This window comes from Ursus maritimus, unplaced genomic scaffold (genome assembly GCF_017311325.1).
Source record: "Ursus maritimus isolate PB19 unplaced genomic scaffold, ASM1731132v1 scaffold_1, whole genome shotgun sequence".
Classification (NCBI taxonomy): Eukaryota; Metazoa; Chordata; class Mammalia; order Carnivora; family Ursidae; genus Ursus; species Ursus maritimus.
Window position 1 is genome coordinate 6,982,457 of NW_024423343.1, and position 27,647 is coordinate 7,010,103.

The window sequence follows — 27,647 nt, forward strand, 5'->3', positions numbered from 1 at the left end:
TTAAGTGATTAAAAAAAAAAAGTTGTTAAGTACGTACAACGTAAGACAGGTTTCCAGCGTACTGTTTAGTGGCGTGAAGTACATCCACACTGTCCTGCAATAACCCCCACCATCCACACCCAGAAGGTTTCCACCGCCCGCACTGAAGCTCCGCCCCCAGGCAACGCTAACTCCCCGAACACCACTCCACGCTCTGCGTCTCTGAATCTGACTGCTCTGGGTCTCCCACGTGACCACTGGCATCAGACACTCGGGTGTCCTTGTGTATCTGGCTTCTGTCACGCAGTCTGATGTTGTCAGGGTTCATTCGTGTTGCAGCTGTGTCACAATTTCCTTCCCTGATAAGGCTGACCCATGTAACTTTGGAGAAATGGATAATCTTAAGACACATGTTCGAATAGGCCAGTAAAGAGGGTCGCGGCAGCTTCCCCAGACTGAGTTCACGCCCGAGTCTTTCGGAGACACCGCGGGTAGCCGGGACTCCCCCGGCGAGAGATGGGGCTGTTCATCTAGTGACCCACGGCCCAGCCGTCAAGGCCACAGGCGACTTCTGACTTCAGTACGATCTCCTGTCCCGCAGGGAGCTCTTTCATGTTTAGAGCTCGTCCGGGCCAACCGAGGGGCACGTCTTTCTTTTTATAGATGTGCAAGTGAAGGAATAACAAGCCCGTATAATTAGGTGGTCGGATGAAGGGAAATATTTAAACCGTAGGTTGAAGTGGTGCCTTCAAAGGCTGAGAGGCTATTTTCAAGGACTTAAAAAAAGACAATCACAGCCCGTGCAATCTAGAATTTCCTCCAAGGATGCAATTTGGAGGCCCGCAAATGTGAAGTCATTGCTCCGTCCCCTCTCCTTCACTCCTGGTCACACTGCAAGGTGCTGTGGGCAAAGGAATCAGGGCAGGGACCTGGGGGGGAGAGGAATCACCCACCATGAGCAGGAAGGGGTACGTGTTGCCCCCCAGCTTCTTCATCAGGCTCTCCTGCAGTTTCGTGGGGGCCCCGGTGGCCTCCACAGGTGGGAACACCTGGGCCTGAGTGAAGTACAGGTCCCGGCGGAAGCTCAGGCCAATCACGTCAATGTCCTCCTGGCCGTAGCGGAAGGCGCAGGTCAGAGATACGTACACTGGAAGGGAGACGAGAGGAGGGCTGGCTTGCCCTGTAGGCATGGCGCCCCCGCCTGGCCGGGTGAGCACAGAGCGATCCCGGCCACTGCCCGCCCCTCCGCAGCGCCCACCCACCAGCCTCGGGAGGGGAGGGGGTTTGAGAACCATGCCACCCAGCCAGGCCGCACACTTCTGGAGATCCAGCACCTTCCCTGGGGCTTGTGCTGATTACTCTGAAGGCGTATGTGAGTCAGAGGACGGGGAGGCACCTCCATGAACCACAGATATTGCCTACAGACTCCCCTTGTGTCCTCCATCCCACCACCCCCTTCTCTGGACCCACCTGCTTGGGGACTTCAGGAGGCTTTTAACAGAGAGTGAAGGTGATAAGCAGAGGGAAACAGTGCTAGGGAGTAAGACAGACCCAAGCCAGACAGGGGATGGCCAGAGCAGCGGGATAGGGGCTCGTGGACAAAGAGAAGAGAAGCAACCAAATCCCAGAAACGCGTCTTTCACCTTGCTCAGAAACTCATCAAGCATTCTCTAAGTCACCACCTCTGAAAATTCAACCTGATTAAACAGACATAATCTGTGCCTACAGTGGACTGAAAGGATTATACGAAACTATAGGTTTTGGGTGAGGACTATTTATAACAGTCTTTAATGGGGTAAACAAAAGCACACAATGTGCATTCTTCTTGAACAGAAAGCATTAGCAGAAGTGGCCCCCCCAAGTCCCTAGAAGTCATTGGTTGTGGATTTTGTCTGTGTCTTCACCACGAAGCCTAGAAGAGCCACTGATGGCTGGCCTGTCCCTTATCCAATGTTTGTGAGAGGAAGGTGCCCAGAGATGACCTGGCCTTATGCCTCCCTCACTGGACACTGTTTTCCTTTCCCTCAGAGCAGGTGCCCTTCTCCGGCCAAGGGCGTGGGCTTTCAGGGCTCAAACCAGGCTCCTCCAGGTGCTGGAGAGAAGCACGGCACCCAGGAGGAACTGAGAGGCAACGGAAGAGGTGATTTTCAGCCCCATTTCTGCCATGCCCCCTCAGTGCTGACGGCCCGACATCTGATGTGCTCCCATGGACACATCCAGGGCTGGGAATCATTCCTTGTGGTTGCCAGTAGCAACCACTCAAAAAGGCATAGTTAGAATGGAACTGACTCAGTGACGTTATCATAAGGATAACTCAGGTCTGCCCTAATCTAGTTTACACAATTGTCATTAGTACCAAACTACTTGCCCCACACATCACAGCTGCCAGAGATCTGCAAGGAGGCTGTGCTGCTGTCCTTCAGAACCAGCACAGTCAGTGTAAAAAGAAAATGAACCTTCCAGCAAGCTCGATTTCCCCCTTTTGGGATAAACCCATCGAAGAGCCCTCCTGAGTTTTGCCACTGGCACAGGGCACGCACACAGCTGATGGAGCCCACAGACCTGCGCTCTACACTCCATCCGCCGTTTACTTATCCTGCTGCCCTGGACAAGTGGCTCCCTTGGGTCTTTACCTTCATCTGAGAAATGGGGACAGTGAGCTCCAATGTGAACATAACAGTGTCCTGAAGATTATACGAGGCAGTGATGGGTAACAGGGCCTGGCAGTGATGGGTGTGCGAGAGAGCACCCACTGCTTCCCGGCCTCTCCTCCCCAGAGACCAGACCTGACCTGTTCCTGGGAGGACCAGAAGCCCAGCTCACCTTTCTTTCCCTTCACAAGTTCAGGATCCACCAACACGACACCATCTAAACCAAAAGGGAGAGAGCAATGAGGGCAGAGAAGATGAAAGAGACCAGAGGCCTTCTTTATATATTTATCTGTAGTTTTTGTTTTGTTTTTAAGGCTGTTCCGTGCCCAGCGCAGAGCCCAAAGCAGGGCTTGAACTCACGACCCTGAGATCAAGACCTGAGCTGAGATCAAGAGTCAAGACACTTAACCGACTGAACCACCCAGGCGCCCCTCTCTATAGTTTCTAATTGCACAAGTAATCCATGTTCATTATAGGAAAATTAGAAACAGAAGTTAAGCAAAGAATAAACAAAGTCGCCCAAATATCCACCACTCAGAGATCCCCATTGTCAAGATACTGGCACAGAATTTTTTTACTAAATGTATATACACTTATATGGATGTTTTTACTAAAAAAATGAGATCCCACTATACATACTGTTCAGTTAACTGCTTTTCTCATACAACTATATATTGCAAACATCTTTTCTTACACACACACACACACACACACAATATGTACTCATCATTTTAATGGCCACATGTGGCTCCATCGAATGGACGTACCATAATTAATTAACCCCCTCTAGTTAGGGCATTTATTTCCAATTTCCCCCATTATCATGAATATTGTGATGAACATCCTTACAGATACATCTTTGTATCAGTCAACAGTAGAACTGGATTTGGCTTTTGATGACATGCTGCCAAATGACCTTCCAGAAAGCGCTCTGCTCAGGGACATTCTCATTCTCAAGTGCCTAGAAATGCCAGGTTTTTTTTACACTCTCTCCTTTGAAAAATAGCTATTTTAGTTGAAATAATTATAGATTCACAGGAAGTTGCAAAGATAGTACAGAGACGTCCCTGTGTATCTTTCATTCAGTTTCTCCCAATGGTTACATCTTGGATAACTGTAGCACGATATCGAAGCCAGGAAGCTGACGCGGTACAGTGCACGTACAGTTCTAAGTCACTTTACCTCCTGTGGAAGTTGACAGTTCCCTCACGGAAGAGCTAGCTCTTGGGTCAGCCCCTCCCCCACCATCCATCCTTAGCACTGCCTCTGCCCCGCCTCCCCACCCCCCCGCAACTACTGATCAGTTTACCATTCCTATAATTTCGTCATCCCTAGATTGTTATCTAAGTGAAATCATAGAGCATATGGCCTTTTGAGATTGGCTTTTCCCCCTCAGCATAATGCCCTGGGGGTCCATACGCTGTTGCGTGTATCAGGGGCTCGTTCTTTGTGACTGCTGAGTAGAATTTCGGTACGGATGCGCCACAGCTCGTTTCAACCGATTCACCTATTGAGAGACTATTTTGGTTCCTTCCAGTTTGGAGCGATCACAAATCAAGCTGCCATAACAATCGCGTACAGGTTTTTGTGTAGATGTGAGTTTTCATTTCTCTGGGATGAGTGCCTGGGAAAGCAATTGCTGGGTCAGATGATAAGTATAGGCTTAATTTTTAAAGAAACTGCCAAACTGATTGCCAGAGTAGGTGTTCCATTTCACATCCCCACCAGCAATGGATGCATGATCCGGTTTCTCAACATCCTCACCACCTTTTGGTATTGTCACTATTTTTTATTTTAGCTATTTTGACGGGTATATAATGATATTTTGATCCATTGTGGTTTAATTTGCATTTGCCTAACGGATAATGATGTTGACCATTTTTCCATGGGCTTCTTTGCCATCCATATATTTTCTTCGATAAACTGCTTTTCACGTTTTTTGCACATTTTCTAATTGGATTTTGTCTTTCTTATTGCTGAGTTTCTTTATATAGTCTAGAAACGAGTCCTTTGTCTCCCCCACACTCCGAAATTGTTTCCAGTCAGCCAGTGGCTACCTCGCTGATGTTTTAATTTGCATTTCTTTGATTAGATTATCAGCGAAGCCAACTTGAAAAAATACAAAAGTAGCAGTTGTCTGATGGCTTTAAGGAAAACCAGCATTAAAATTAAAATCTTACTCCAAACTCAACTTACCCACAGGCTCTACTTGTTCAACATGGTCTATATAGTCTCTCTTCCCCAGATAGATGGTCACCTGTAGGAAGAACAGATGCGGATTTTAAGTGGCCAAACAACACTAGCACGTTCATGTTAAAAATCAGCAACAACAACAAAAACAAAACAAAACAAAAAATCAGCAACAATTAAAAAAAAAAACCAAAAAAACCCCAAACCTGGCAACAACTGACACATTTTGCTTAATCTTGAGGAGACTTGCTGCCCTCCCTGCAGTTTGCCCATCACCTCCTGTCTCCCCGCTTGGCTGTGGGCGGAGACTATGGATTACAGGCAAGTTGCACTCTCTCCTCAGTCCCATAAATGTGGTCCAAGGAAGTGTTCCGATCCCTTTGGATGGTCTCTGTTCTTCCACGTTTTCCCACCAAGCCCAGGTCTGACATTAACCAGGCTACTTGTTGAATTCACTAATAACACTTTAGTGGAAAGTTACACTTAATGCAACTGAGGCTCCTCCCAACATTTAAGCCTCTTATTTCTGGCTGTGAATGAAAGGTTTGCCCTCCTCATTAGAAGAATTTCTGAACTGAGCATAGAGGCAGGAGTTCCAGAGTTCCTGAAATCCTACCAGGCGAGCTGCCAGACAGGTACACCAGAACCCATGCTCTGAGCAAGAGAGGTGGGGGAGTTGGGGGGCAATGACTGCTGTTTCGGTCCTCTTCCTGTTTTGTGTCCTCAGCAGTGAAGGTCTTGGCCAACCTCCTTTGTGGGAGAGCACGGGTCTCGTTCACCATCACTCACTGCTCTAAGCCACAGGACTATGAGTGCCTTGATGGTAGGAATTCTTTCATCTTTCAGCCACCAAGTTTCTACCACAGTACCTGGTGCACAACAGGATTCTAATCCACATTTGCAAAGGGCACCAGTGAGTGACTGCATACACTCTACCTAGGCCCTTCTTCCCTAAGCCTCTTAAATTCGTATTCTTACATCCATGAACTCCCAGAATCATTTCTGTTGGCATTCAGTCATCTATTTCCACCCCCTCGTATCAGATATCCTGGAGCAAATCCCTATACCTGCGTGGTTATTTGTAATATTGATATGGAAGCACCCAAAGAACTACATAGTCAGGTGGCTGGGAAGGAAGTAGGTGTTGGATGGTGTGAGGATGTCTTCTGGACCAAAAAATAAATAAAAATTAAAAATAAAAATAAATAAAAATAAAAATAAAATCAGTGTATACAAAGCCCAGAATCAAGAGAATGCTTCTGGAACCAATGGCTTCATCTGCACATGAATGGACCAAAGGGGGATACAGGCTGATGCCGGAAAGGGTCTTACAGGACCCAACCTTAAAGACTCTAGGAAGATGTTAAAACATTTTTTTAAAAGATTTTATTTATTTCTGAGAGAGAGAGAGAGAGAGAGCACAGGGGAGGAACAGAGGGAGAGGGAGAAGTAGGCTCCCTGCTCAGCAGGGAGCCCGGCAAGGGGCTCAATCCCAGGACCCCAGGATCATGACTTGAGCCGAAGGCAGATGCTTAACCAACTGAGCCACCCAGGCGCCCCCAACACTGAAGCATTTTAAGCTTGGCGCCAAGCTCAACACTGACTACATTCTTCCACTGAAAACCCACAACTACTCTGTGAGATAGGAATTAGTCCCATTTTATGGAGGAGAAGACATCGGCAGCAAAGTGGAGAATGAATGGACAAGGGGAAAGCCAGTTAGGCATGTGATGGAGGTTGGGAGGAGGGAAGATTGAAGGTAGGTGGAGAGAGTGTGTTTTCTTCTTTTTTAAGCTTTAGCTGTGGAGGAAGAGGAACTGGAAAGGCAATAGGGTCAAGGGGAGTTTGTTGGTTGTTGTCTTTAAGATGCATGAGGTCCCTACTTGTTTTTACGCTCAGGCAAAGTACTGGTAGGGAGGGAGAGGCTGATAGTGGGGGGCTCTGGGGAGGAGGTGGACCCTGACCCAGGTGTAAATAGCATGAACCTCCGATGGGAGCAAAGGCATGTCTTCTGCTGCAATTGGAAGGGGAGGGAAGGGAAAGGAAGGGGCAGGAGCAGGAAGAGAAGTAGGGCTGAACAATGTGGAGCTGCAGCCCACCTGCTGCTTGCTCAACCAACAAACCAAGCTCCCTTCTTCCTGGATACAAGTTGCCAATTATGTTCAGGGTTCACCATCCCCCATGGGGTCCCGTGCTAAGAGGAGGCCAGCCCCAGAGGATGGTTCTTGATTGGCCTGATCCATTTAGGGTGGGCATGTGACCCAGTTTTGACCAATGAGATATGAAAGAAGTCTGCTGGAGGGCTACTGGGAAAATATTTTCCCACTCTTAAGAAGAGACACCAGGAAGCAAGAGTTTTTTCATTCTTCAGGAAGAAAGTGAGGGTGAGACACCTGGAGCTAGGGCAGCCATCTTGCCACCAGCTGGAGGCTGAAGATCACAGCAGAGGGCAAAGTGGAGAGAATCACAGAGAAATGGTCCCAGGGCTCCTGGTGCACCATGCCTGGAGCCATAAAGAGGTTGCAATTGGAATAGTCGTAATATGTGAGACATTAACGAATGGATTTTCCCCCATATACAAAAATTCTAAATTTCTTGATTCAAAGGATGTCTATAGTTGTGAGGAAGAAAAAAATGGGAAAATGATACAGCCTGGCAGGAGTGGCTTCTCTCTTCTTCTGTCAGAAGTCAAGACAAATTGCGTGGGAAGACACAAAGTTGGGAGAGAGTTTGGGGAATCAATGGTTGAGGGGTCTGCAAATTATCACTCCAAAGTGGAGTTCCTCAGCTGGGAGCCGAAAGGGCAGAGAGTGCCTGGTGCAAACCCGTTTCTCTTGTGTTGTACTATGAGGATCAGAGAGTTTCTTTTGGGCCCAACAAAGGCTTATCATTTGAGAAACCCTAAAGGAAAAGTCCAAAGTTCAGGTTTACAAAGCACAGAAAATAGAGCTCTGAGAAGTCCCTTGATTAGGTAATCACACTTTCAGAACTGCATGTGCCGGGTAAGTGCCTAATTGTGCTGATGATGATTCTCTGTGTCCTGCACCTTGACTCAGTAACAGAAACAGTCCCCAGGGCTAAGGTGCTTGAGTAAAGAGCAGACTGAGTCAATTGTATGAAGAGCCTCTGAAAGCAAAAGTTCAACCCCTTCTGCGGGAAGGTCTCAGAAGTGAACCAGAAGGGTGATCTAGATCCACCCTGTCCAATACAGTAGCCACTAGGTACAGGTGGCTTCTGGACACTTGAAATATGGCCATTCCAAACTGACAAGTGCTATAAATGGAGAATACAGACCAGACTTTGAAGACTTATCAAATGAACGTAAAATATCATCAATAACTTTTATATCATTTGCACATTGAAATGATAGTGTTTTAGATACACTGGGTTAAATAAAATACATGTTAAAAGGAATTCCACCTGTTTCTTCTTTTTTAATGTGGCTGCTACACGCTTTAACATAACATTTGCAGCTTGAGTTGGATGGCGCCGAGCTAGATTGTCGGCCCCTAAGAAGCCACTGAATGGAGCAAGAAGACCCCATCCATGGAGGCTGTGGGGTGACCTTCTGTCAGGCCTCTCATGCCAGAAGTTCATGGGCACATCTAGACCATCTGCTGCGCCCCAGCTGGAGCCAACAGTGGCATCACCTCTGCCGAGCACACGAGCTGCCAGGACATTGGCAGCCATGCAGCTGGGGTGTGTTCCCTTACCCAGTGGCCCTGAGGCCCATTGAGGATTGGAAGCATGGCGGCTGGGATTGGCACACAGAAGGTAGGGCTGCCTTGGTCCAGCATTGGGGCTTTCCCCAGGCAGGCAGCGAGATGACAAAGGGCCCCGCGAATTAGTATCGACAAAGCAGTGTTTGAAATGGTAAGTCATTGGTTCAAGGCCAGCTAGGAAAAAAAATAAAATTGGAAGTAAGGGGGTGGGGACAAGAGACAAGGAGAAAATTAAGGGTCTCAGGGCTAAGTTCTTTAGAAGACTGAAAAGAAGTTGTATGTGTGATGTGTGCAATTCAGCCATTCGATTATGTCTCGTTTATCATTCATCACAAATAGAGACAGAACACAACCTCTCAGGATTTTGGTGTTGATCGTGTCTATTTCTTTTTTCTTTTCTTTTTTTTTTAAAGTAATCTCTACACCCAATGTGGGGCTTGAACTCATGAGATCAGGAGTTGCATGGTCAGCCAGGTGCCCCGTGTCTATTCTTGAAAAAGCTCCTTTAAAAAAAATTTTTTTTCCATCAAGCCCCTCCTTTCTGTACCACTTACCGACTTGTCCCGGGAGATCTTCTTGAAGATCACATGGTTTGGTGCAGACTTGCTGCTCTTCGCGCTGGCTGCCATGGTATGTGTTGCTGGCAGCTGGCTTCTTCCACCTCGGGGTGTGCGTCAGGCGTCAGTGGGCTGCAGAAGGGTAAAATGATGCTGAATGTGCGGTCGAGAACATTCTGGGTATAAAACCTACATGTGAGATGCCGCGCGCCCAGTAGACATTTCCTTGTATCTGCTTAAATACCGATGTTTGATGAAATAAGGCCTCTGTCTAGTGTGTGTGACACCGTGGGGGGCTTTTTCTAGAACGTGTGTTTTCTTTTTCCCAATAAGCCTCAAACATTTCTTAGTAAACCTCACCTGGAAAGTCTGACTTCCTGACTAGCCTCTGGTGTCAGCACACTTGGCCATATTGGATTTAAAATTCTATCACAACCATGTCCCATGGCAATTAGAATAGGAAAGGTTCCCCAAAACCACACCATACCACTTCACAAATATCATTTTCAAAATATGTTAAATCCCCAGGAGTCCTGTCCCACTCTCCCACTGCTGCCCAGCATGACGTGCAGTGGAAAGGCCGTCTTAGCTGTCTGGACCTCAGCATACCGAGTCTCGTTAACAAGCAAAGTCCGTGAAACCACATGGAAAAGGCGAAACTGGGGCCGACTGAGCACAGGAAAACACCCATCGTCCTGCCCCTTGCTCTTCCCTCTGCCTGCCCCGGGGTCTGAGAAGCCTTGGGCCAGGGGCAGTCATGTACCTTGCGCAGCCAGTCAGATGGGCCCGGGAGGCGAGGCGAGGAGAGGGGCTCTGTCCCTCCGGGGCAAGCGGCTGGCCCCTGCTCTGTGTAACCAGATGACCCCACCGAGGCCCCTGGCTGACGTGCGTGGGGGAATTTGTAGGGAACCTGGAGTGGGGGCCCACACCCACGTCTCAATGTCTAGAAGCCAAATCCCATTTAAGGAGCAGAGTGGAAATGGGATTAGTGTTGAGACGGGTGAACTGGTGGTTTCAGCAGTTCTAGGCATTAGGCAGAGGCCTCTGCTCTCCTTCCAGAGGGGCTCACAGATGCGGGAGCTCTAGTGGGGAAGGCGTGGTGGGAGGGACGAGAGCTAAAGAAAAGCTACTTTCTATCCTAACCCTCTTTGGGTTCTGGAAATAGACTGATTATCCCTTCACTCCCAGTATCACCAGGACAGGGGATTTTCCAGTGTTCGACAGACTTGATTAAACTCAGCAGGCCGCTAATGCAACCTTGGGGGTGGGGATAGAAACAAAAAGGTCAAGGAGAAATGTCAACCTCAAGATGAACCCTGGTATTCTACAAGCCAAACGTGGGAAACAAAGGCAGGAGGAAATGCAGATAAAATTAACTGTCCTTATAACCTGAAGCTCACTGACAAATACTTGAGGCAGACAGAGTATAATGTTCCTCCGGGAAGCTCCTGTCTTAATGTTAATGCCTTGCTGGAGAGAAAAACTACCTTAGTTTGACAATAGCCAGGCCTCCAGTATCCTGTAAGTCTTCTTCAGCATATGAAAATCCTTTCGGAAGTTCCCTTTGTCTTGACTTCCCCCAACCCCAAAGTATATGATCAGTTGTTCCGCACAACCCCGGGGCAGCAGCTCTTTCTGCCCACTGGTCCTGTCCCCATGCTTTAATGAAACCACGTTTTTGCAACAAAGACATCTCAAAATTCTTTCTTGGCCATCGGCTCTGGACCCCAACAACATTACTCCAAAAACACATCAGAACTAGACAGGTTCCTCTCCCCTACCCCACGCCCTATTGATTATGGAGACGAGTCTTGTCAATTCCTCAACCCCCTACACCCCACCTCCCCAGTGTCTCTGGAATCTGTCCACATCTTTTCATCCCCAGAACCTCCCCCTGCATTCATAGCACCCCCTCTGCTTTCCTGGGCCATAATGTCTCCTGCTGTCTGACTCTATCCATCTCCAGCTTCCAGGCTCTTCTCAACAGTGGAAGAGGGCCCTTCCGAGCCCTGATCTGTTCTCTCTGCTTAGCATCTCCCATGGCTCTCAGAAAGGTTGCGGGCACCTGCTTTCCATTTTGTCCCGCACCACATTCCCCCTGCTCCCCCACACTGTTTTTTTTTGCCTAGAACAATCCTCTTCTCTCTTCACTTGTTGATTCCTCTCACGCTTCAGATGCTGGAAGAGAGGAGTCCCATCCTCACGGGAGCCTTCTCCAACCTCCCTCCCAGGCTGGGTTGGTGGCATTTGACACTTGTGTGGGAGATTACTGTATGGTCTCTCTTCCCTTACTTGACTCTAGGCTCCAAGAGGGAAGGGACCCATCTTGTTGTGTCCCTCACCGTCGCATTCAACAGCTGCTTCCAAGAACACTCAGGGAATAAACAGATGGGGCACTGTGGCCATTAACACATTACATATTGAACTTGACATGGTGTCTGGGAATGAAGCAAGTCTAAGCAGAAAGCTTGTTCTAACGTTTGAGATGTTAGCATCTGTGGAAACTTCTAGTGGCTTCCTCCTTGCCTGGACAATGCCTGAAAGGCCCCCCAAGATCTGATCCCTTGTTACCTCTGACTCCCTTTTCTCTTTCCTTTCCATTTCTCTCCCTCCTTTTTCCTTCTTTCCTTCCTTCCTTTTCTTTTTCTTTCCTTCCTTCCTTCCTCCCTTGTTCCCTCCCTCCCTCCCCTCCCTTCCTCTCCCCTCCCTTCCTTTCTTTCCAGTAGGCTCCACGCCCAGCATGGAGCACAATGCGGGGCTTGAACCCACAACCCTGAGACCAACACCTAAGCTTAACCGACTAAGCCACCCGGGCACCCCTGACCTTAGTTCTCACTACCTCACCCACTTGGCTCCAGCCCACCTGTCTCTTTGCTTTCCTTCAAACCTGCCTCAAGGCCTTTGCACTTAACTGTTTCCCCTTCTGGAACATTCTTCCCACAGAGAGCCACTTGGTTTGCTTCCTGAATTCCTTTGGGTCTTTACTTCAATGTGACCCCATTCATCCTGCAGCCTATCGTGCGCCACTTCACCCAAAACTTGCGGCCTCCTCCGCATTATTTTTCTTCACAGCACTTGTCACTGTCTCGCATACAGGAGAACCTGTGTATCTTGTTTCCTGCCTCTCCCCCCGCCCCCCGCCCTTCGCCACTCACACGTAAGCTCCAGGAGTGTAGAGATTCCTGGCTCTTTGCACCTATCCCATCTCCAGCATCTAGAAGAGGGATCTTACTATATGCTTAAAGCACATGGACAAGTCACTGGATTGCAACAGTGTGATAGCTGACGATAGCTAAAATTGAGAAACAATATTTTTAATTTCTAAGGGAGAAAACTTTTTTTTTAACAGAGAATTGCCAGCTACTAAATGCAAAAGGAATGATGGAAGTAGAAAAACATGCTTTGACAACTCTGGATTAATCATGACTTTTGATTTTCTGTATTTTTTAAATGTTTGTTTGTTTATTTAAGTAATCTGCATGCCCAACATGGGGCTCAAACTCACAACCCCGAGATCAAGACTCATATTGACAACGGAGCAGCCAGGTGCACCCTGTTTTCTGTAATTCTGATGCTTTGACATCTGGACCCTGGAGAGACTGCACCTCCAAGGCTACCCCTTTCCCAAAGAGACAACAAATTGCAAACTAACCAATCTGGAGCCCAGACGCCTCAGTGGCCTTGGTTCCTCCTGGGACAAGCTGTCACACTATCCACTACTGCCCTGACCTGATCATCTGCAGACCAGGGTTCAGCCAACTGGACAGAGCCCGTCACCACACCGCCAGATGAAGTTATTCAACCTCTCCAATCTTAAACCTGCTTATCTTGCCTCACCAGTTCTTTCCTATGGAAACCACAAGAAGTCTCCTGCCCATGTTTTCCCCTCCATCCCCCTGCCTCTTGACCAAACCTGGTGCTTCACAGGTGATCCTGTGTGGCATGGGCTGCCCCCTCCTTTCGAGAACTAAGTAACAAATTATCTTTTCAGTGGCCATTGTCTCCAGATCTGTTGGTCTTATCATAGCTGAATGATAGTAAAAGTACCATCTTAAAATACTGATGAAATGATGGACTCAAACAAAGATTACTCATTGGGGTCAAAACCATCAGGTGAAGAGTTGATGGAGAAATGGCTGTCCCCATTAGCACCACAGTGATGGTAAATGGATCCTGGGCTCATCACAAGGTGCGAGCCTGGCTGCGCAGCGGGGGACCAGGCATGGTCCACAGTCAATCTTAGCATTGACAATGGTGCCAACCAGAAGTGATGTATCACCTTGGGTGAACTGGAATCCATTAAGTGTTTCAACATCACTTCTGGTTTATGGGAAATGCAGGGACTAGAAGAACAAGCTAGAAGACACCACAAGAGTTATCAGATGAATGGAAAAGTAGCTGGTGCCTTTCATAAACCAATGTCACAGAAAAGGGAGGTACTTGATTAAAAGACACTCAAGGGACTCAACATCCAGATGTAACGTGTGATCCCAGACTGGATCTCCAATTTGAAAAACAGGATCTACAGGACATGTGGGTCCATCGGCAAAATCTGAATATGGTCTAGGTGACGTGTAAGACAGTAATATCTCGAGAAGGTAGAGACTGTGACCACACAAAGGTCATAGGATGGCATGTGTAATATGACCACATCTTGCAAACACACACACTGTGTGTATATGTACCCATATATGCCTACTTATTTATACTTACACATATATATACACATACATACTTACACATATATACACATATATACTTACACATATATGCATTACATGCATAATCTGCAAGGATACGTACTAAGGAACTAAATGGTCTCTGTGTGGTGGGTATGTCAAATTTTACTTGTTTTTAAATTTTTTTTCTTGTCTGTAATTTAAAGTTTTTCTGCAAGTCATTTACTTCTCCTATAGCAGAAAGGTTAAAAGATAACATTGTTAGAATTTAAAAGAATATCTGATTTTCCCCTTAGAAACATGCCAACAAGAGGAAGACAAATGACCAGGGTGCGTCTTTTCATGTCCCCACCAGAGAGGCTGCAGCATCCGGGACCTGCTTGCAGCTCTGGCTGCTCTTGGGACACCCATTCTCACAGTTTTGTTACCACCAGGTCGCTGGGAGGGTGCAGACTGACGGATTTCAGTCATTGACCTGCCAATTCCTGGCAGGTGGGGAAAACTTGGGGGGTGGGTTGCCTTTTGGAAATGTAGTCTCTGGTAGTCATTCCCAGCCTCTGGTCTGTGCTGAATTTGTCTCTGCTTGACAGAAAAATGAGAAAAACAAAGGCACTGTTGTAAGCTTTGTCATGGAGCAAAATGTCTTCACTGTAAACGACTGTCCTCCTTTGTTCTAAGGTTATGAAGTCCTCCATTTTTGGATATTAAGATGTCCTTCTTCTTTCCTCCCTCTTTATTGAGGTATACTTTACATACAAGCAAATTTGCCCATTTTAAAGTGCAGTGTGATGAGTTTAACTACCACTATGGTTAAGACAGAACATTTCCATCCCCCCAAAAGTTCCCTGCCCCCCCAATTCGGTCAACTCTTCCACCAACCCTCCAATCTCTGGCAACCACTGATTTGCCTCCCGCCATGAGTTTTGCACTTTCTGAAATGTATTGTGAAGTTTAGAACATAGAGAAAAGTTGGAATAATACAATAAACACCCACAGAGTCCACTGTGAGATTTGACAATGAACACTTCAGTGCATGTGCTCACCTGTGTATTGCTTTTTCCTTTTGAACCGTTTGAAAGTAAATTGCAGACATCATGACACTCTACTCATAAATATTTCAGAATGCAGCCGCTAAGCATAAGGACAAAATGTCCTTTCTTTTATAAAATGAAGATGAGAGTAGATGGTGGTTTAGGAAAAAAAAAAAAAAAAATCCTTACTTGGCCAAAATAAAAAGATGTCGCCTTCCCCTACAGCTTTTTTGGAAATGGGCTGCTCTATGAATGCGAAGTCTAGGAGCCACTGGTGACGGCAAGCTTGCTTCTCTGGAGTTGGTGTCCAGTGAGAGGAAGCTCCAGGCCCTGAGCCTCACTTCAGATACCACACGCAGCACCAGCCAGCTCGCGGGGGTGGCAGGGTGGGGATGTTCAGCTTAAGAAGCTTATGGCTTCAGGGTTAGGTTATCGTCTTAGGGGTTTATTAGGGCACACGCATGAGGAAAACTGGTATATCCCACTAAACATCAACTACAAATGAAAATCTTGTGTCCTCACCACCTTGGTTTCCCTGAAGCAGAGAGCACCTGAAAAGACTGGGCAACTCTATTTACGAAGAGTGCCAGGGAATCAGGGCTTTTAAAAGCCACCTTCATTCCAACGTGAACCTCTTGGTCAACTGGCCTAAGGAACAGAGGGCTGTTACAGGTTGGGTTGGCTTATAGCATCTGAAATCATAACTGAAATCCTGTGGGTTCTCGAGTTGGGCAGACACTTTTAAAAAGAATGTCATCCAGGGGCGCCTGGGTGGCTTAGTTGGTTAAGCATCTGACTCTTGATCTCAGCTCAGGTCTCGATCTCAGGGTCATGAGTTCAAGCCCAGCGTGGAGCCTACTTCAAAAAAGAAAAAAAAAAAAGTAAATAAAAAAAGAAAAAAGAATGTAGTTCACATTCCACCCCTTTTTTGGCTCTCCTCTCAACATCCATAATAAGCAGTTGTTGAACGCTTCCAGGGATGGGGAAATCATTACCACCTTTCTTTGAAACAGTGTGACACATGAGAAAATTCTTGTTAGGAAGGACTCAGCTTCCCTTCTACTTCCCTCCATTGCTGCGAGTTAATCTAATCTCTTCCAAAGGTGACTCACCCATGATTAGGACACAGGTGCTCATTCCTCATGGACATCACCACCCTCTCGCCACCCTGGGGTCCCACCCCTAGGCAGATTTGAATGTCCATCTTGAGGCGTGGTGCTGAGAATGGCACTCGGTGCTCCAGGCGTCCGTTTAAAGGGGGCATGCTGTACCAGCAGCCCCAGGCTGGAGTCCGAGGTTGTGCGGCCCACTGATGTGTCCCCTGCGACCTTGGGGAAGTCGCTGGGCCTCACTGCTATTCTCGTCACGCCACAGGGCTCCTAGGGCTAGAAGGGCTTCCGGGGGGTCGTGAAGCCACTTCGATACAAGATTGTGTGGCCAGGCACAAACCGAGCAGCTTCATCCTGAAGCTGTGCGTGCTTCGGGAGAGGCCTCTCGGAGGAACTGAGTGTCTGGGCACCCCCCTACCCCCCCTCCCTGCAAATCTACACGCCCGAAGCCCCCGGTGTGGTGGGGTGCTGGGAGGTGATCGGGGTTGGACGAGGTCACAGGGCGGGGCGTTGATCTGATAGGATTAGTGTCCTTGTAAGAGACACCCACTCTCCACCGGGCAAGTACACTCGGAAGTCAGGCATGCCGCCTCCTCTGTGGAGCGAAGGCCTGGGGAAGGAACCTACCTTGTTGGAGGCTTGACCTCGGACTTCCAGCCTCCAGAAGCAGGAGAAAGAAGCATCGGTCATCGGAGCCGCCCGGTGTGTGGTGTTCTGCGCTGGCAGCCCAAGCTCAGACAAGGGCCCGCGCTCTTCCTCGGGTGGGTCAGCTGCTTGCTGGAGATCAGAAGAGTGCGGGGAAAAATGGACACTGATCCAGTTTCAACAAGGTCCTTTTGTGTTGGACCTAGACAAGGGTGGTGGTTGAACACTGTGAATATACTTTAAAATGTTTTGTGTGAATTTCAATAACTTAAAATCAGTAAAAAAGAAGTAACACTTTTTACACTGTGACCCGAAACTGACACATACACATACAGAACAGTTCCTACACAACACTTCCGCTTCCTTTGTGGTTTATTCTTAGGTTTTTGACTACTCTCCCTCCCTCCTCCTCACTCGTCCCTTTGGCTGGTTATGACCCACCTTTTGGGGACTGTCTGGTTTGCTTTTTGCTGATTCAATCCTACTAAATAAAAACTTGACTGAGTGCGGAGGGTGCCGAGCACCACGGGGTGGGGGGTGGGGGGTCCTGAGACTTGATGTACAGGTTCTTAGAACCATCTGGGCGTGTACTCTCAGGAGCAGCAGCACTGAGGGCTTCCTGAAAAGAAACCAGACTGCGTGTGCCCTGCATGCTGCCCAGCCCGGCTCACAAGCATAACCGCCTACACTGTCTCTTAAGGCTGTTTCTCCAGGAAAATGCAGCCCAGAGCCTGATTCACCTGCTCTCCTCTCCACATCTAGGGTCAGGGCAGAGCCACAGAAGCCTGGCACACGGCCATGCGCAGGGCCACTGTTCCCACGTGGGACACACGTACTGCTTCTATGGGGAAAGTGAACTGATCCAGTGTGGGGCAAAAAAAGAAGTCAGCAACAGAATAAAAAAGACCCGAGAGAACAGAATGGAGCCCTAACTGTGGACAATTGCCACAACAGCTCCAAGTGAGTCCTGTCCTGTCCCCATGCTGCCGGGTGGCATCCCACACTCAGGCAGGGCTGCTTGTGCTATCTGCTCTGGCCAATGGGATGCGATGAAGGCCACCCCGGCGGAGTGACAAGTGCTCACACATTGACGCGTGCATCCTTGCTGCGTCATTCTTGTTCTCCTAGCTGCCTGCCGGACGTGACTAGGGCCACCCTCTACCATTCATCCCCAACTAGGCCACCCCGGCCCACTCACAGGATCGGGAGAATCATGGTTATTTCAAGCCATTACATTTTTAAGGTAGTTCGTTACGCAGCAAAAGCTAACTGGATCCTGATCCAAATAAGCCCATCGAAGAAAATCCATTGTTGAAACAGTTGGGAACATTTGAATATGGACTGGATAGTTGATGACACGGAGTTCTTGTCAATTCTATGAGGCGGAATTATGGCACGGTGTCCTTGGTGTTTTGGCATGAGTGCTGATTTACGGGGGAAATGACATGCTTTAGGTTTGCTGTCAAGTACTCAAGAGCTGCTGAGTGGCGGGTAGCTGCCCCAGGGCTCCTTCCACATGAGGGTTTCCTCTGGGTTCTGGAGCCACCGGATGTGGGTGTGCTCACTGAGCCTGTCAGTCAGTCAGGGTTAGACAAGGGCTGTGGAGCCCCAGGGAAAACTCTCGAAGGAGAGTGTGAGTGTTTGAGGAGCACAGCATGGCTGGAGCACACAGAGGCTGGAAAAAGTATCTGGAATGAAGGCAGGGAAGGGTGAGGAGGCAGAGATGGAAACCAGCAGGGCTGTGCTATGAAAGCCAGAGAGCTCCCTGAGGTACAAATATCAAACTTTGTGGAGGTGAAACAGGTTAAAAATAATTTTCTTGACCGATCTTACTAGATTGTACTTTTCTTACAGAATCTATACAAATGGGTATATTTCACTTTATTCAAGATTTCCGAAGTTTATTATTGGCTTGAAAACTTGGGATTTCTAGCAAGTGGGCATTATTGTAGGGCACAAGAGAAAAAACATCGTGGAGTAAAGCATCCCCGTGGCCAGCCCGAGGCCATCTGGTGGCAGCCTGTGGGCCTGGAGAGGAAGACCGACTGGAGGCAGTGGCGCCCACTAGGGGTCGGGACACTAGAACAGCTTCTCATTAGGCTTCGAGACGACACCCCTCCCCCCCCCTGCCTTACAACATGGGATACATTTCTCAGACCACAGAATCTGAGAGCCACAGGCTCCTGATTACAACGCAAGGGCTCGCAGGAACCCAGAAACGTTGTGGTTTCCGCAGTCCGGCAGTCTGGTGAGGGGAATTTCATCACGGCTGCTTTTTCCCAGTGCCCACACGGGTGAGGAGTTTCAAGTGCACATTTCAAAACGTCCAGTTCTCGAAGAGCTGGGTTGTGCTGTGCCCTGCGAAGACGCAGGTAGCTCTGCACACCTTGGTCCACTCAAGAGATCTGGAACTTGCCAACCAAGCCACCTTGAGCCCAGGCTGGCCCCTCCTGGCTGAGAGCAGCTTCCTCCACTAACCCGTGTCCATACAAAATCTCCCGCGTGCCACACGTGAAAGACGCAGAGGGGCTTTGCAGCATTTATAGGACAAAGGCTGTGTACGCAGTATGTGCTTTAAGAATAAGGCACTGAGCTTCATTTATCACACTATTTTGGGAAATGACCTAGAGAATATAAGTTCATTTAAAAAACATTTAAAAATTCTCAACTTCTGAGATATGTGAATGTCTGGGTCAAAGCCGACACCACTGACGAGGTAGCATACCAGCTCCCAGTGCCCAGGGTTCATCTGGGAAATGGAGAAACTCCTATGCCCACCTCCCACCCCCACCAGCAGAACCCGCAGCAGTGGGGAGGGTCCCAGATGATCTGACAGACATGGTGCGTCAGGACCATCAGTCAGATGAAGTCCTACTCCACTGCTGTGTGAGTCCACACGCTCAACAGCTCGGCCCTGGCAGGTGACCTGAAGAGAGCTTCACCATGCGGATGATCTCAAACTGAAACCTTTCTTTGTTCAAAGTAGAGAGTAGCCAAGCTTCCCTCCAAGTTCAAAGAAAACAGGATAACTGGAGGTTACTGCAATGCTTACTTTACACCTCTTTTAAGAATGACTTACCTTCTTGAAAGTGATTGCAAAGGACTCCTTCGGCCTTCTGGAGACTTCTGGGTGCCTCAAGACTTCAGTACACAACAGAATCCTGCCCCCAGGTTCTGGGCTAAGCAGATGTTTGGCTGGACCCTTGGTAAAACAGTCATAAGGGAACGGGAGAGGTCGGAGGGGAGGGGGGACTCCGGGAGATCAGGATTTGTCATAGTACAAGGCTGCTTGCTAGAGACAGGGTCTCCGTGAACGAATCACTCCCCTGTGAGGTAATTCATACCCCTTCAGCAGAGAGACCGGAGACCAGCAGGAGACAGGTATGGCTCCTCATCAATCCTATGGACAAAGGCTCCAGTGGGGAACCAGGCACTCGCACCGCCTGCAGTGTGGAGCCGAGGGTAGGAGTCTGGTTGAGTGCGCTGGGTGCTCAGCAGGACAGACGCAGAGATTCACGAGACCCTTTGCCGAGTTAAGACTTACATGTGGCGTGAAAATAGAATGCTGGTTTACAGGCAGTGGTAGTGGAGGCTTAAATGATGAACGACGAGGAGAGACTCCAGGAAAATAGTAGCTGTTATTTACCAATGAACGAATACCATGAAAACAGATGAAAGAAACAGCTTTTTTGCCGAAGGACAGAGGAGCATAAAAAATAACCACCAAGAGACAGAGTTTGAAAAGTATATAACAGATTTCTTTTTTATTTACAATCAAGTTCTGTTGGGCAACATAATTAAATAAATAAAAGATGCGCCCTGGCCTGTGAATTCCACCTCCCCTCGAGCTCTTGGAGCAGCAAGCTGGAAAGGGGGGCAGGAGGGCTGGGGAGAGAGGAAGGACGGACACAGCGGCCCTCCTCACCCAGCTCCAGCACTCATACCCACAGCTGTCCAGAGCACAAGTGTGGAAGGAAAAAAATAAAGTGCAAATTAAAAAGTGATGAAAGTATTGGTGTTTCAGTCACTCAGGAACTAAAATGATATACACAGGTAAAATGGTAAAGATAAATGTTAAAAAAAAAAAAAAAAAAAAAAAAAAAAGCCATAGGCCAGTTTTTCCCTGGCCCCGACCAGAACTCCTGGAACCTCAAGATGACCTTGCCATGCTTCTTGGAATGGGCTCCTGGCACTAAAGCACCGAGGGGGTATTGCACAGAGGCTTGGCGAAGGGGCAGTGACCCAGAACTGCTGGCTGCAGGCTAATACATTCGAGGCCTCCAATCCCTTGTCACCAGCAACTGTAACCATGGCACACCTGGAAAGAAGGTGGTGTGTGCCCCACCTACTTTCTGGGAGTCTGCAGGTGGCCGGAGGAAGCCACTCTACTCCTGCAGCTCGCCCACTTCCTTGGAAGAAGGTTACTGCACTTCCTCTCCTACCTCCAAAAAGTGTTTGGTAACCAAACTGAGATCTATTCCTTGACCAAGAACCAGGTGTGTAGCATCGTTAGGGAGAAAGGAAGCCTGAAGCTTTGAAGAACAGCTGCTTTCTAAGAACGGTTTAGGAGATCTAAGGAAATTCCAACAGTAATCACATGAAATCAGAGTAAGAGCCTCATAATAAGGACAGAGACCAGCAGGGAGGACCACAGTCCCGTCGTCTCCTCAGAAATCAGGGCAGTCCCTGTGGGCTGAGGGCAGGGATAATCCTGTTTGGGTTTCTGTTAATCCAACGATTCAAGCGAGTTCACCGGGAAAACCATCCCAAGGTGACAGGACGTGCATTGGGCCAGAACCGACTCTGGAAGGATGGGAGAAAGCACGGAGGGAGAACCAACTCCCACGCGTGTGTGGGGTGTTCTTGGCCCTGCCGGCCAGTGAGGAAGCTGGCAGGTGCCCGTGCTCTCCCCGCTGAGGTATGGAAGATCAGAGCCAGTAGTGTTTCCCACCCAAATCAAGGCAAGAACCTGAACCCCTGCTAAGTGACTGCAGGGACAGATTTTTTCAGTGTTACTCTTTCAGGCCATTAGAGACCTCAGCTAAAATCCTCAGAAATCCCGTTCAAAGGCAGGCCATGACACCACGCGGCCCCAGCTCGTCTCTGGACGTCAAAGCTACACCCCACACACCACCTGCCAGGACAGAGCCACGGGAGCTTGTGCGCTTCTCTGGCTTCGGCTCCTCTCTCTCTCTCTCTCTCTCTCGCTCTCTCGGAGGTGCCATCAATACTCTGACCACAGCACAGCTTTGCTTCCTTTGTCCACACTGACGACGTGGGAGCCGGAGGGGGACCACGCCACCGCATTGATGGACGAGCTTCAAAGGGAGAGGTCGAAACATCTGTGAGATCTTAATGAACTGAACGCCAGGCTCCCTCACATTCTGGGAGCAAGGCTTGCTCCAAAGCCTGGCTTGCTCACCAGGACTGCTGCCCCCAACAGGCAGGCCCCTGTGAATGAGCATGAGAACTCAAAGGAACACTGTACTTTAGGAAGCAGTTTAGGAATGAAAGGAGTCAGGTTGTACCAAGTCTACCCTAAGGCCATAGCTCGCACCCTCCAACTAGAGCCTCAGGGGACCGACTGAGGAGTGGACAATGGCCACTGCCCCTGGGAGCAGGGAGAGGTGGTTCTGGAGGAAAGCCCCATCTTTATTCCAACTAGCAGTTGAGCTTGGGTGGAGAGAACAAAGCTAAGAAAAAAAGGAGCTTGGGGAAGGACTGAAAAAGAGTCTGAAAATCTGTGTTTACAACCAGTCTTTCCGAAGGGAGAAGAAGCGGAGAAGAAAGAGGGAGAAGCGGTGCTAGATGATCAGAGAGACAGGATGCTTCCCAAACCTTTTTCCAGCAGCCACTGCTCGAAGGGCTCTAACTGGGATAGCCTGTCATATCGTTAAGCAGAACACTGCAGCTCGCTCTACTGCACAAACGGCCCCAGCCCTCCCCACTGACCTTGCTCACAGCAGAGCCAGCGAGCACACACCGCCCACCCGGGGTGGACTCAGTCCATGCCCAAAGGGGCAGGACCCCCGGGATAAAGTCACAGCACCTGCACACAACCTCAGGGGGGCTAACAGGGTTCCCCTTACCCATGCTGCTTGGAAAGGACCTTCTCCACTTTCCCCGAGAGCACGCTCCAGATGTAAAGAGAGCCCTCAGCGGAGCCCGCTGCCACATAACCACCATCAGGGCTGCAGAACACAGTAAGACCAGAAAAGTGTCAGCCACCCACCCCTAATTCAGCATCCCATGGGAGAAGTGCTGTGCAGGCAGAGCGAGAACTAGGAAAGGGGGCTGCCCTTCTCCAGAGAGCCCACCTTCCCTAGAAGCTCTCCAACAGCTCTTAGGAACACCAGAAAGGAAGGAGACAGTGACAGTGACCCCTAGTGCTGAGCTTCCAGGTCACTCCTGGACACTCCCTCAGGGTGAGAGTGTACAGATGCCCTGCTGGGATGTACCAGGTCGGGGGGGTGGGGCAGGGCAGGAGGAGCACTGCTACTCACCTGAACACAACTCTGGTCCAATCAGAGCCGCACTTGAACCCAGGCGCGCTGAAACCAACAAGAGCATCGTTACCCCGAGAGCTCACACCACTCAGGATTTGAGAGAGCAGGGTCAGGCCCTCTGGTGTTCATGCAACCCCCAGAAAAAACAGCAAGATTCAAGTAAAACCCAAACCAGCATTGCCTGCAGTTACCTAAATGTCTGTCTGACGGCATTGATTCGCAGGTCGATGATCTTTAGCAGGTCATCACGAGAGCAGCTGAGGAGTTCCGTTCTCTCCGGGTTTAAGTCCAGGGCAGTAATCTTCCCCAGCAGCTCCATCTCCCGGACAGTGCTCTCCGATCTACGAAAGTGATGGGAAGTCTGAGAAGACGTCAACACAGAAGCATGAGAACTTCCCCATTTTGACCAGGATGCCAGGGTCCGTGGAGAAGAGGGGGAAATGATGCCGTACTCTTGAAGGACAGTGAATGTGTCCCAACCTTAGAGAAATCACTTCAGGGACTGCTTTTATTATTTTTCTATCAATATATTCTATAGTAATAGTTTAAGTACCAGAACTCTGAATTTGGGAAGAACTAACTTCCTCGCCCGTCTGGGGAATGCTACCATAACTGCCATCAGAGCTTCGGCTCAGCACGAGCTAAGCAGGGCTACTACCCATCCAGTACTCTTCTGATGATGATATGTCGACGTGGCCAAGGCCTCATAAACCTGCTCCGGTGGGTCTGGGATGCTGCACTGTACGCGGACAAACGTGCGGCCTCTCACAGGCTCCCTGCCTTACGAAGTTCAGCTCCAGGAGCCCCAAGTCCAGCTGGGTGATTCCAGGTGTGGAGCTGGACTCCAGGGCAGAGTCCCCGCCCTAGCCAAGTCCCTCCTCTTCATTTGTCCGACTGCCCTCCAGGCTCCAGTCCCCACCCAGGCCCGTGAACAGCAATTCTGCAGGGCCCTATTGGTGATACGGCCAAAGGAGGTGTGGACCCTTCTGTAGTCATTTTGTTGTAAGCTTTCAATGAAATGATTTCCTACTTCCAGCAAACACTAAGTAAGAGTGTTTATCTTATTGTTGCTAAATGTGTGGCTGGAGGCAAGTCAATGCACTTCCCTGGGACTCAGGGTCTCCATCTGGCCAATTAGGGGGTGCACCGGAAGACTTCCAATATCGAGTTTAACACTAAAATGTTTCAGGGTCAAAAGGCTAACAAAAGGGTGTGAATCAAATTTGGAAGTGCTGTCCAGAAGCCACCAACTTCCCACCTGGCCTTTCCAAGCATCATCTATGAGCACAGGCTCCCTGTCCCCACATCTCCACAACCACCCTGCATCCACCGTGACCAGCAGCGACCTCCCTAACCCACCGGCCTTGCCCCTCGGCCTATTCCCTCAGACTCCTCCCACCATCCGACCCCTCTGCTCCCCCAGCCGTGGCCTCCAACAGGACTCTACAGTCTCCTCCCTATCTGTGGCCTCCCCTCCTCAGTGGCTTCCTAAAATGCTGTCTCCTGTTCCGAGGGCTATCTCTGAGCCACTCCTTCTTCATGTTTTCTGAGTCTTCCTGTGAGGACTTCTGTTTTTTTCCCCATTCAACCTCTCTCAAAGACTCTGCTCCTGTTTATCCAAGTGTCTCTTAGAAACCACAAATGTGCATTCTTATCGTAACACGGTATCTGTCGCTTATTCCTGCTCTGGCTTCGGTTCTCCCCTTCCTCACCCCCGTGTGCAAATGCTCCCTCAAGTCTGTTCCCCTCCACGTCTCCTTTACTGCTGGATGAGGTCCCCGCTCCCAGGACACCATCTTAACACCACCAGCACCATCTACGCACTCGTGTGGAGCGGTCCTGTGATCAACACCCAACGGCTTACAGGAGCAAGTCACTTACAAACAGCCATCTGATCCCAACCCACCACCGGCTAGTCCTGTGTGCCCACAGCCTGACCTACCAGGCTGTCCTGCTGTCCCGTCTGGAAAGTCTGTCTGTCAGGGGCTTTTCTGCCATGTGACGCCCACTCACTTCTTAAGACTCATCCTGACAGCCGTTCCCTCATGTCCTTGGACCAAGGTGCCTGGCGCTACTTCAGAACACTGTGCAGGCCTGTGTGTGGGTCTTCCCTGTGACATTTCAAACTACCTAGCTGTCTTTGTTTACCTAGCAGCTGGCAAAGTGCCTCGTAAGTGCACAGAGCATGCTCATAAGTATCGCTGAGCGCGACAGTCTGCTTCATGGTAAAGAATATCGAACTACAGAGATAGATGCGGACTGGAGCTCGTTTCTGGCACTTTCAGGAATTTTAAAAAACACACCCTATATATAAAACCTCATCAGAGCTCTACCACAGGAAGACCCCCTGATCTGCCTCCCCCACTGAGCTCTAGGGTATTATACCGGATGTCCCAGAAACGAATTTTCTTGTCGAAATGTCCACTCATGACACACTGCTCCGTGCAAACGATATCATTACAGCTAGATCCTGCAAACACCGTCTTTATGCCTGAAAGAAGAATGAACATCAGTAATCAGGCAGAAGCCCCTCCGTGGCTGTGCAGGCAGCATCGCTTCCCTCTCGCCCCGAGGAACCAGAGCCTTATTTAAACACAACCTCAAACACGAAAAGCTGTCACCACCTCAGTGCCACTCTGAACAAGAAACCGGACTTGTAATTCAAATTTTATCATATTAAACATAGGCTTTCGTGTGGCAACAAACCCCTCGCGGTTAACGTCTTATTATACATATAGACAGACTGAATTTCCTCACAGACTTTGCTGCGTAGATCCCAGAGCTTGAGGGTCCGGTCATGACTTCCGGAAACAATACGCGCATTGTCCAGCAGGAACTTGGCAGACAGCACTTTGCCACTGTGTCCTGTGAGTGTGTGCTAGGAGAGAGAACACAGCCGGCGTAAGCCGCGGGGGCACACCATGCTGGAAGAGCTAGCTTCTCCAAACACCCAGGGATCTGGTCAGGAATATTGAGACAAAAGGCTATGTGGCTACGCAAAATGTCCAGAAAGCCCATCTTTCAGTGTGGCCCAGAGGTGAGGTATCAAGAGGAAGAGCATAAATCTCCCAGCACAAATAACATTAAAAAAAAAAAAAAAAAAATCCAGCACCACTAGTGCCAACTTCAAGTGCCTCTATCCTCAAAAAAGGGGACGGGCTGTTGGAGGACCTTTCTGAAATAAGTTCTGTTACACATACCACCAGTCTATAGTGTTCTTGCAACCTTCTTTGTAAATCTGGATTGTATCAAATCACAGAATTTTTAAAAAGCCTGGATTTTACCCAGTGCCTCTCCAAGTCCAGACCCTATTTAAAGTCAGAACAGACAGGTTCCCTGCAGGCATAATTTACAAAAGGAAACAACAGGACTCTTTAAATAAACAATTAAAACCCCTGGGGGTTTTTTCAATCAGAGGTCTCAGCTTGAAATGTCAGACCATAACCACAGATACCAGCACTCCCAACAATCAAACCGCTCTGTGGCTAGCTGTGGGGTGCTGGCCAAGGAGCACAGCACTGGGGCCTCGCCCAGCACCAGCTGCCGTTCTGCCCATCACGGCACTCCTGGAGCCCAGTGGGACGCAAAGGGTACGGGGAGGGGACCCTGGGAGTCAGACCTTTCACTACTCACCATGGACTTCTTTTCCGTGTGGGTCAACATGCTCCTATGTACAAAATCTCAAAGGCTTAGAAGGTATTCATTGAGGTTTTCTTTTTAACAAGCCAACCAATAAATAAATAAATAAGCCTTTAAAAACTTTAATATACTTACTACAAGTGCTAAGTTACTTATAGGGTTTCCACACTGACTCCCAAAGATGCAATCTCACAGTTTTGTGTGAAATGTTTAGTGTGAGAATTTTTGAAACCAATCTTCCCTCCCTGCTCAGTGGAGCAACACCATTTCAGCACAGAACAGAAAACTCAGGCCCACACGTACTTCTCCCTTTCGAAGGGAGAAGCTGGCACAGATTCGAAGACTCATTTCTCCCACATTTAAACCATACTGAAACTGGAACAGCATCATACAATTGCTGCCAGCCAGGGGGCAGCTGTGCTGTGGCTGTGTAAAAACCTCCCACGGATCCTTGTCGTAAGATCCAGAAAACTCCAGCAATAAGGCTCACATTCAATACAGCACGGGAGTAAGGATTCCACTCAGTACAGATCATCCAAACTAAGGATCATGGGGAGACATTCAACTTGGCAAGGGTATGCCTCATGCCACGTAAATTAAGTTCGGAGAAAAGAACTACTTCTTCAGAGAAATTGAAGTCTTGGGTACATTCACTGTTTTCTTTCTTTCTACAGAAGTAAAATCCCAGTTGGCAAATACCGGAGGGAGAGCCACGGCTCAGCAACAGGCTTGTGAGCGCACTCGTTTTTGTGAACTCTACTATATGCACGCTAATACTTTCATCGCTCTCATGTGAAAATTCTCCTAAAAATGTATCCACTGCTCTTTTAACATTACAGTAGAAGTAGTTTTCACATGACAGCTGAAGATGCTCTGGTTTGAACAGCCGGGGCTTGAACATCTGTGAAAGACGAACCTCTTCCTCCTGCTGTTTCAGTA

The 27,647-nt window shown here is 48.9% G+C and overlaps 2 protein-coding genes and 1 non-coding gene across 9 annotated transcripts in view; all 3 read right to left on the reverse strand.

The window, feature by feature from the left end:
* Nucleotides 1-16,934, reverse strand: part of SAG (S-antigen visual arrestin) — a 34,991-nt gene extending 18,057 nt beyond the window's left edge. For 2 of the 5 annotated variants that reach the window (XM_008690324.2, XM_008690321.2), the window contains exons 1-5: nt 16,546-16,931; nt 9,097-9,231; nt 4,827-4,887; nt 2,803-2,847; nt 933-1,126 (exon numbers count right to left, since the gene is read on the reverse strand). In XM_008690324.2, coding sequence (XP_008688546.1) covers nt 933-1,126; nt 2,803-2,847; nt 4,827-4,887; nt 9,097-9,171 — 375 coding nt within the window. In that variant the 5' untranslated portion in view covers nt 9,172-9,231; nt 16,546-16,931. Of the gene's footprint in view, nt 1-932; nt 1,127-2,802; nt 2,848-4,826; nt 4,888-9,096; nt 9,232-16,545 lie in introns of all 5 variants that reach the window. The other 3 variants (XM_008690322.2, XM_008690323.2, XM_008690325.2) reach the window with 3 other exon arrangements.
* A 3,365-nt stretch (nt 16,935-20,299) lies between these two features.
* ATG16L1 (autophagy related 16 like 1) overlaps nt 20,300-27,647 on the reverse strand; it is a 37,686-nt gene continuing 30,338 nt past the window's right edge. For 2 of the 3 annotated variants that reach the window (XM_040638906.1, XM_040638902.1), the window contains 6 exons: nt 25,827-25,947; nt 25,455-25,560; nt 23,261-23,410; nt 23,067-23,114; nt 22,653-22,754; nt 20,300-21,881 (listed from right to left, as the gene is read on the reverse strand). In XM_040638906.1, coding sequence (XP_040494840.1) covers nt 21,788-21,881; nt 22,653-22,754; nt 23,067-23,114; nt 23,261-23,410; nt 25,455-25,560; nt 25,827-25,947 — 621 coding nt within the window. In that variant the 3' untranslated portion in view covers nt 20,300-21,787. The remainder of the gene's footprint in view (nt 21,882-22,652; nt 22,755-23,066; nt 23,115-23,260; nt 23,411-25,454; nt 25,561-25,826; nt 25,948-27,647) is intronic. The other variant, XM_040638907.1, reaches the window with a different exon arrangement.
* On the reverse strand, nt 26,486-26,710 carry LOC121099947. Its single transcript, XR_005831674.1, has one exon.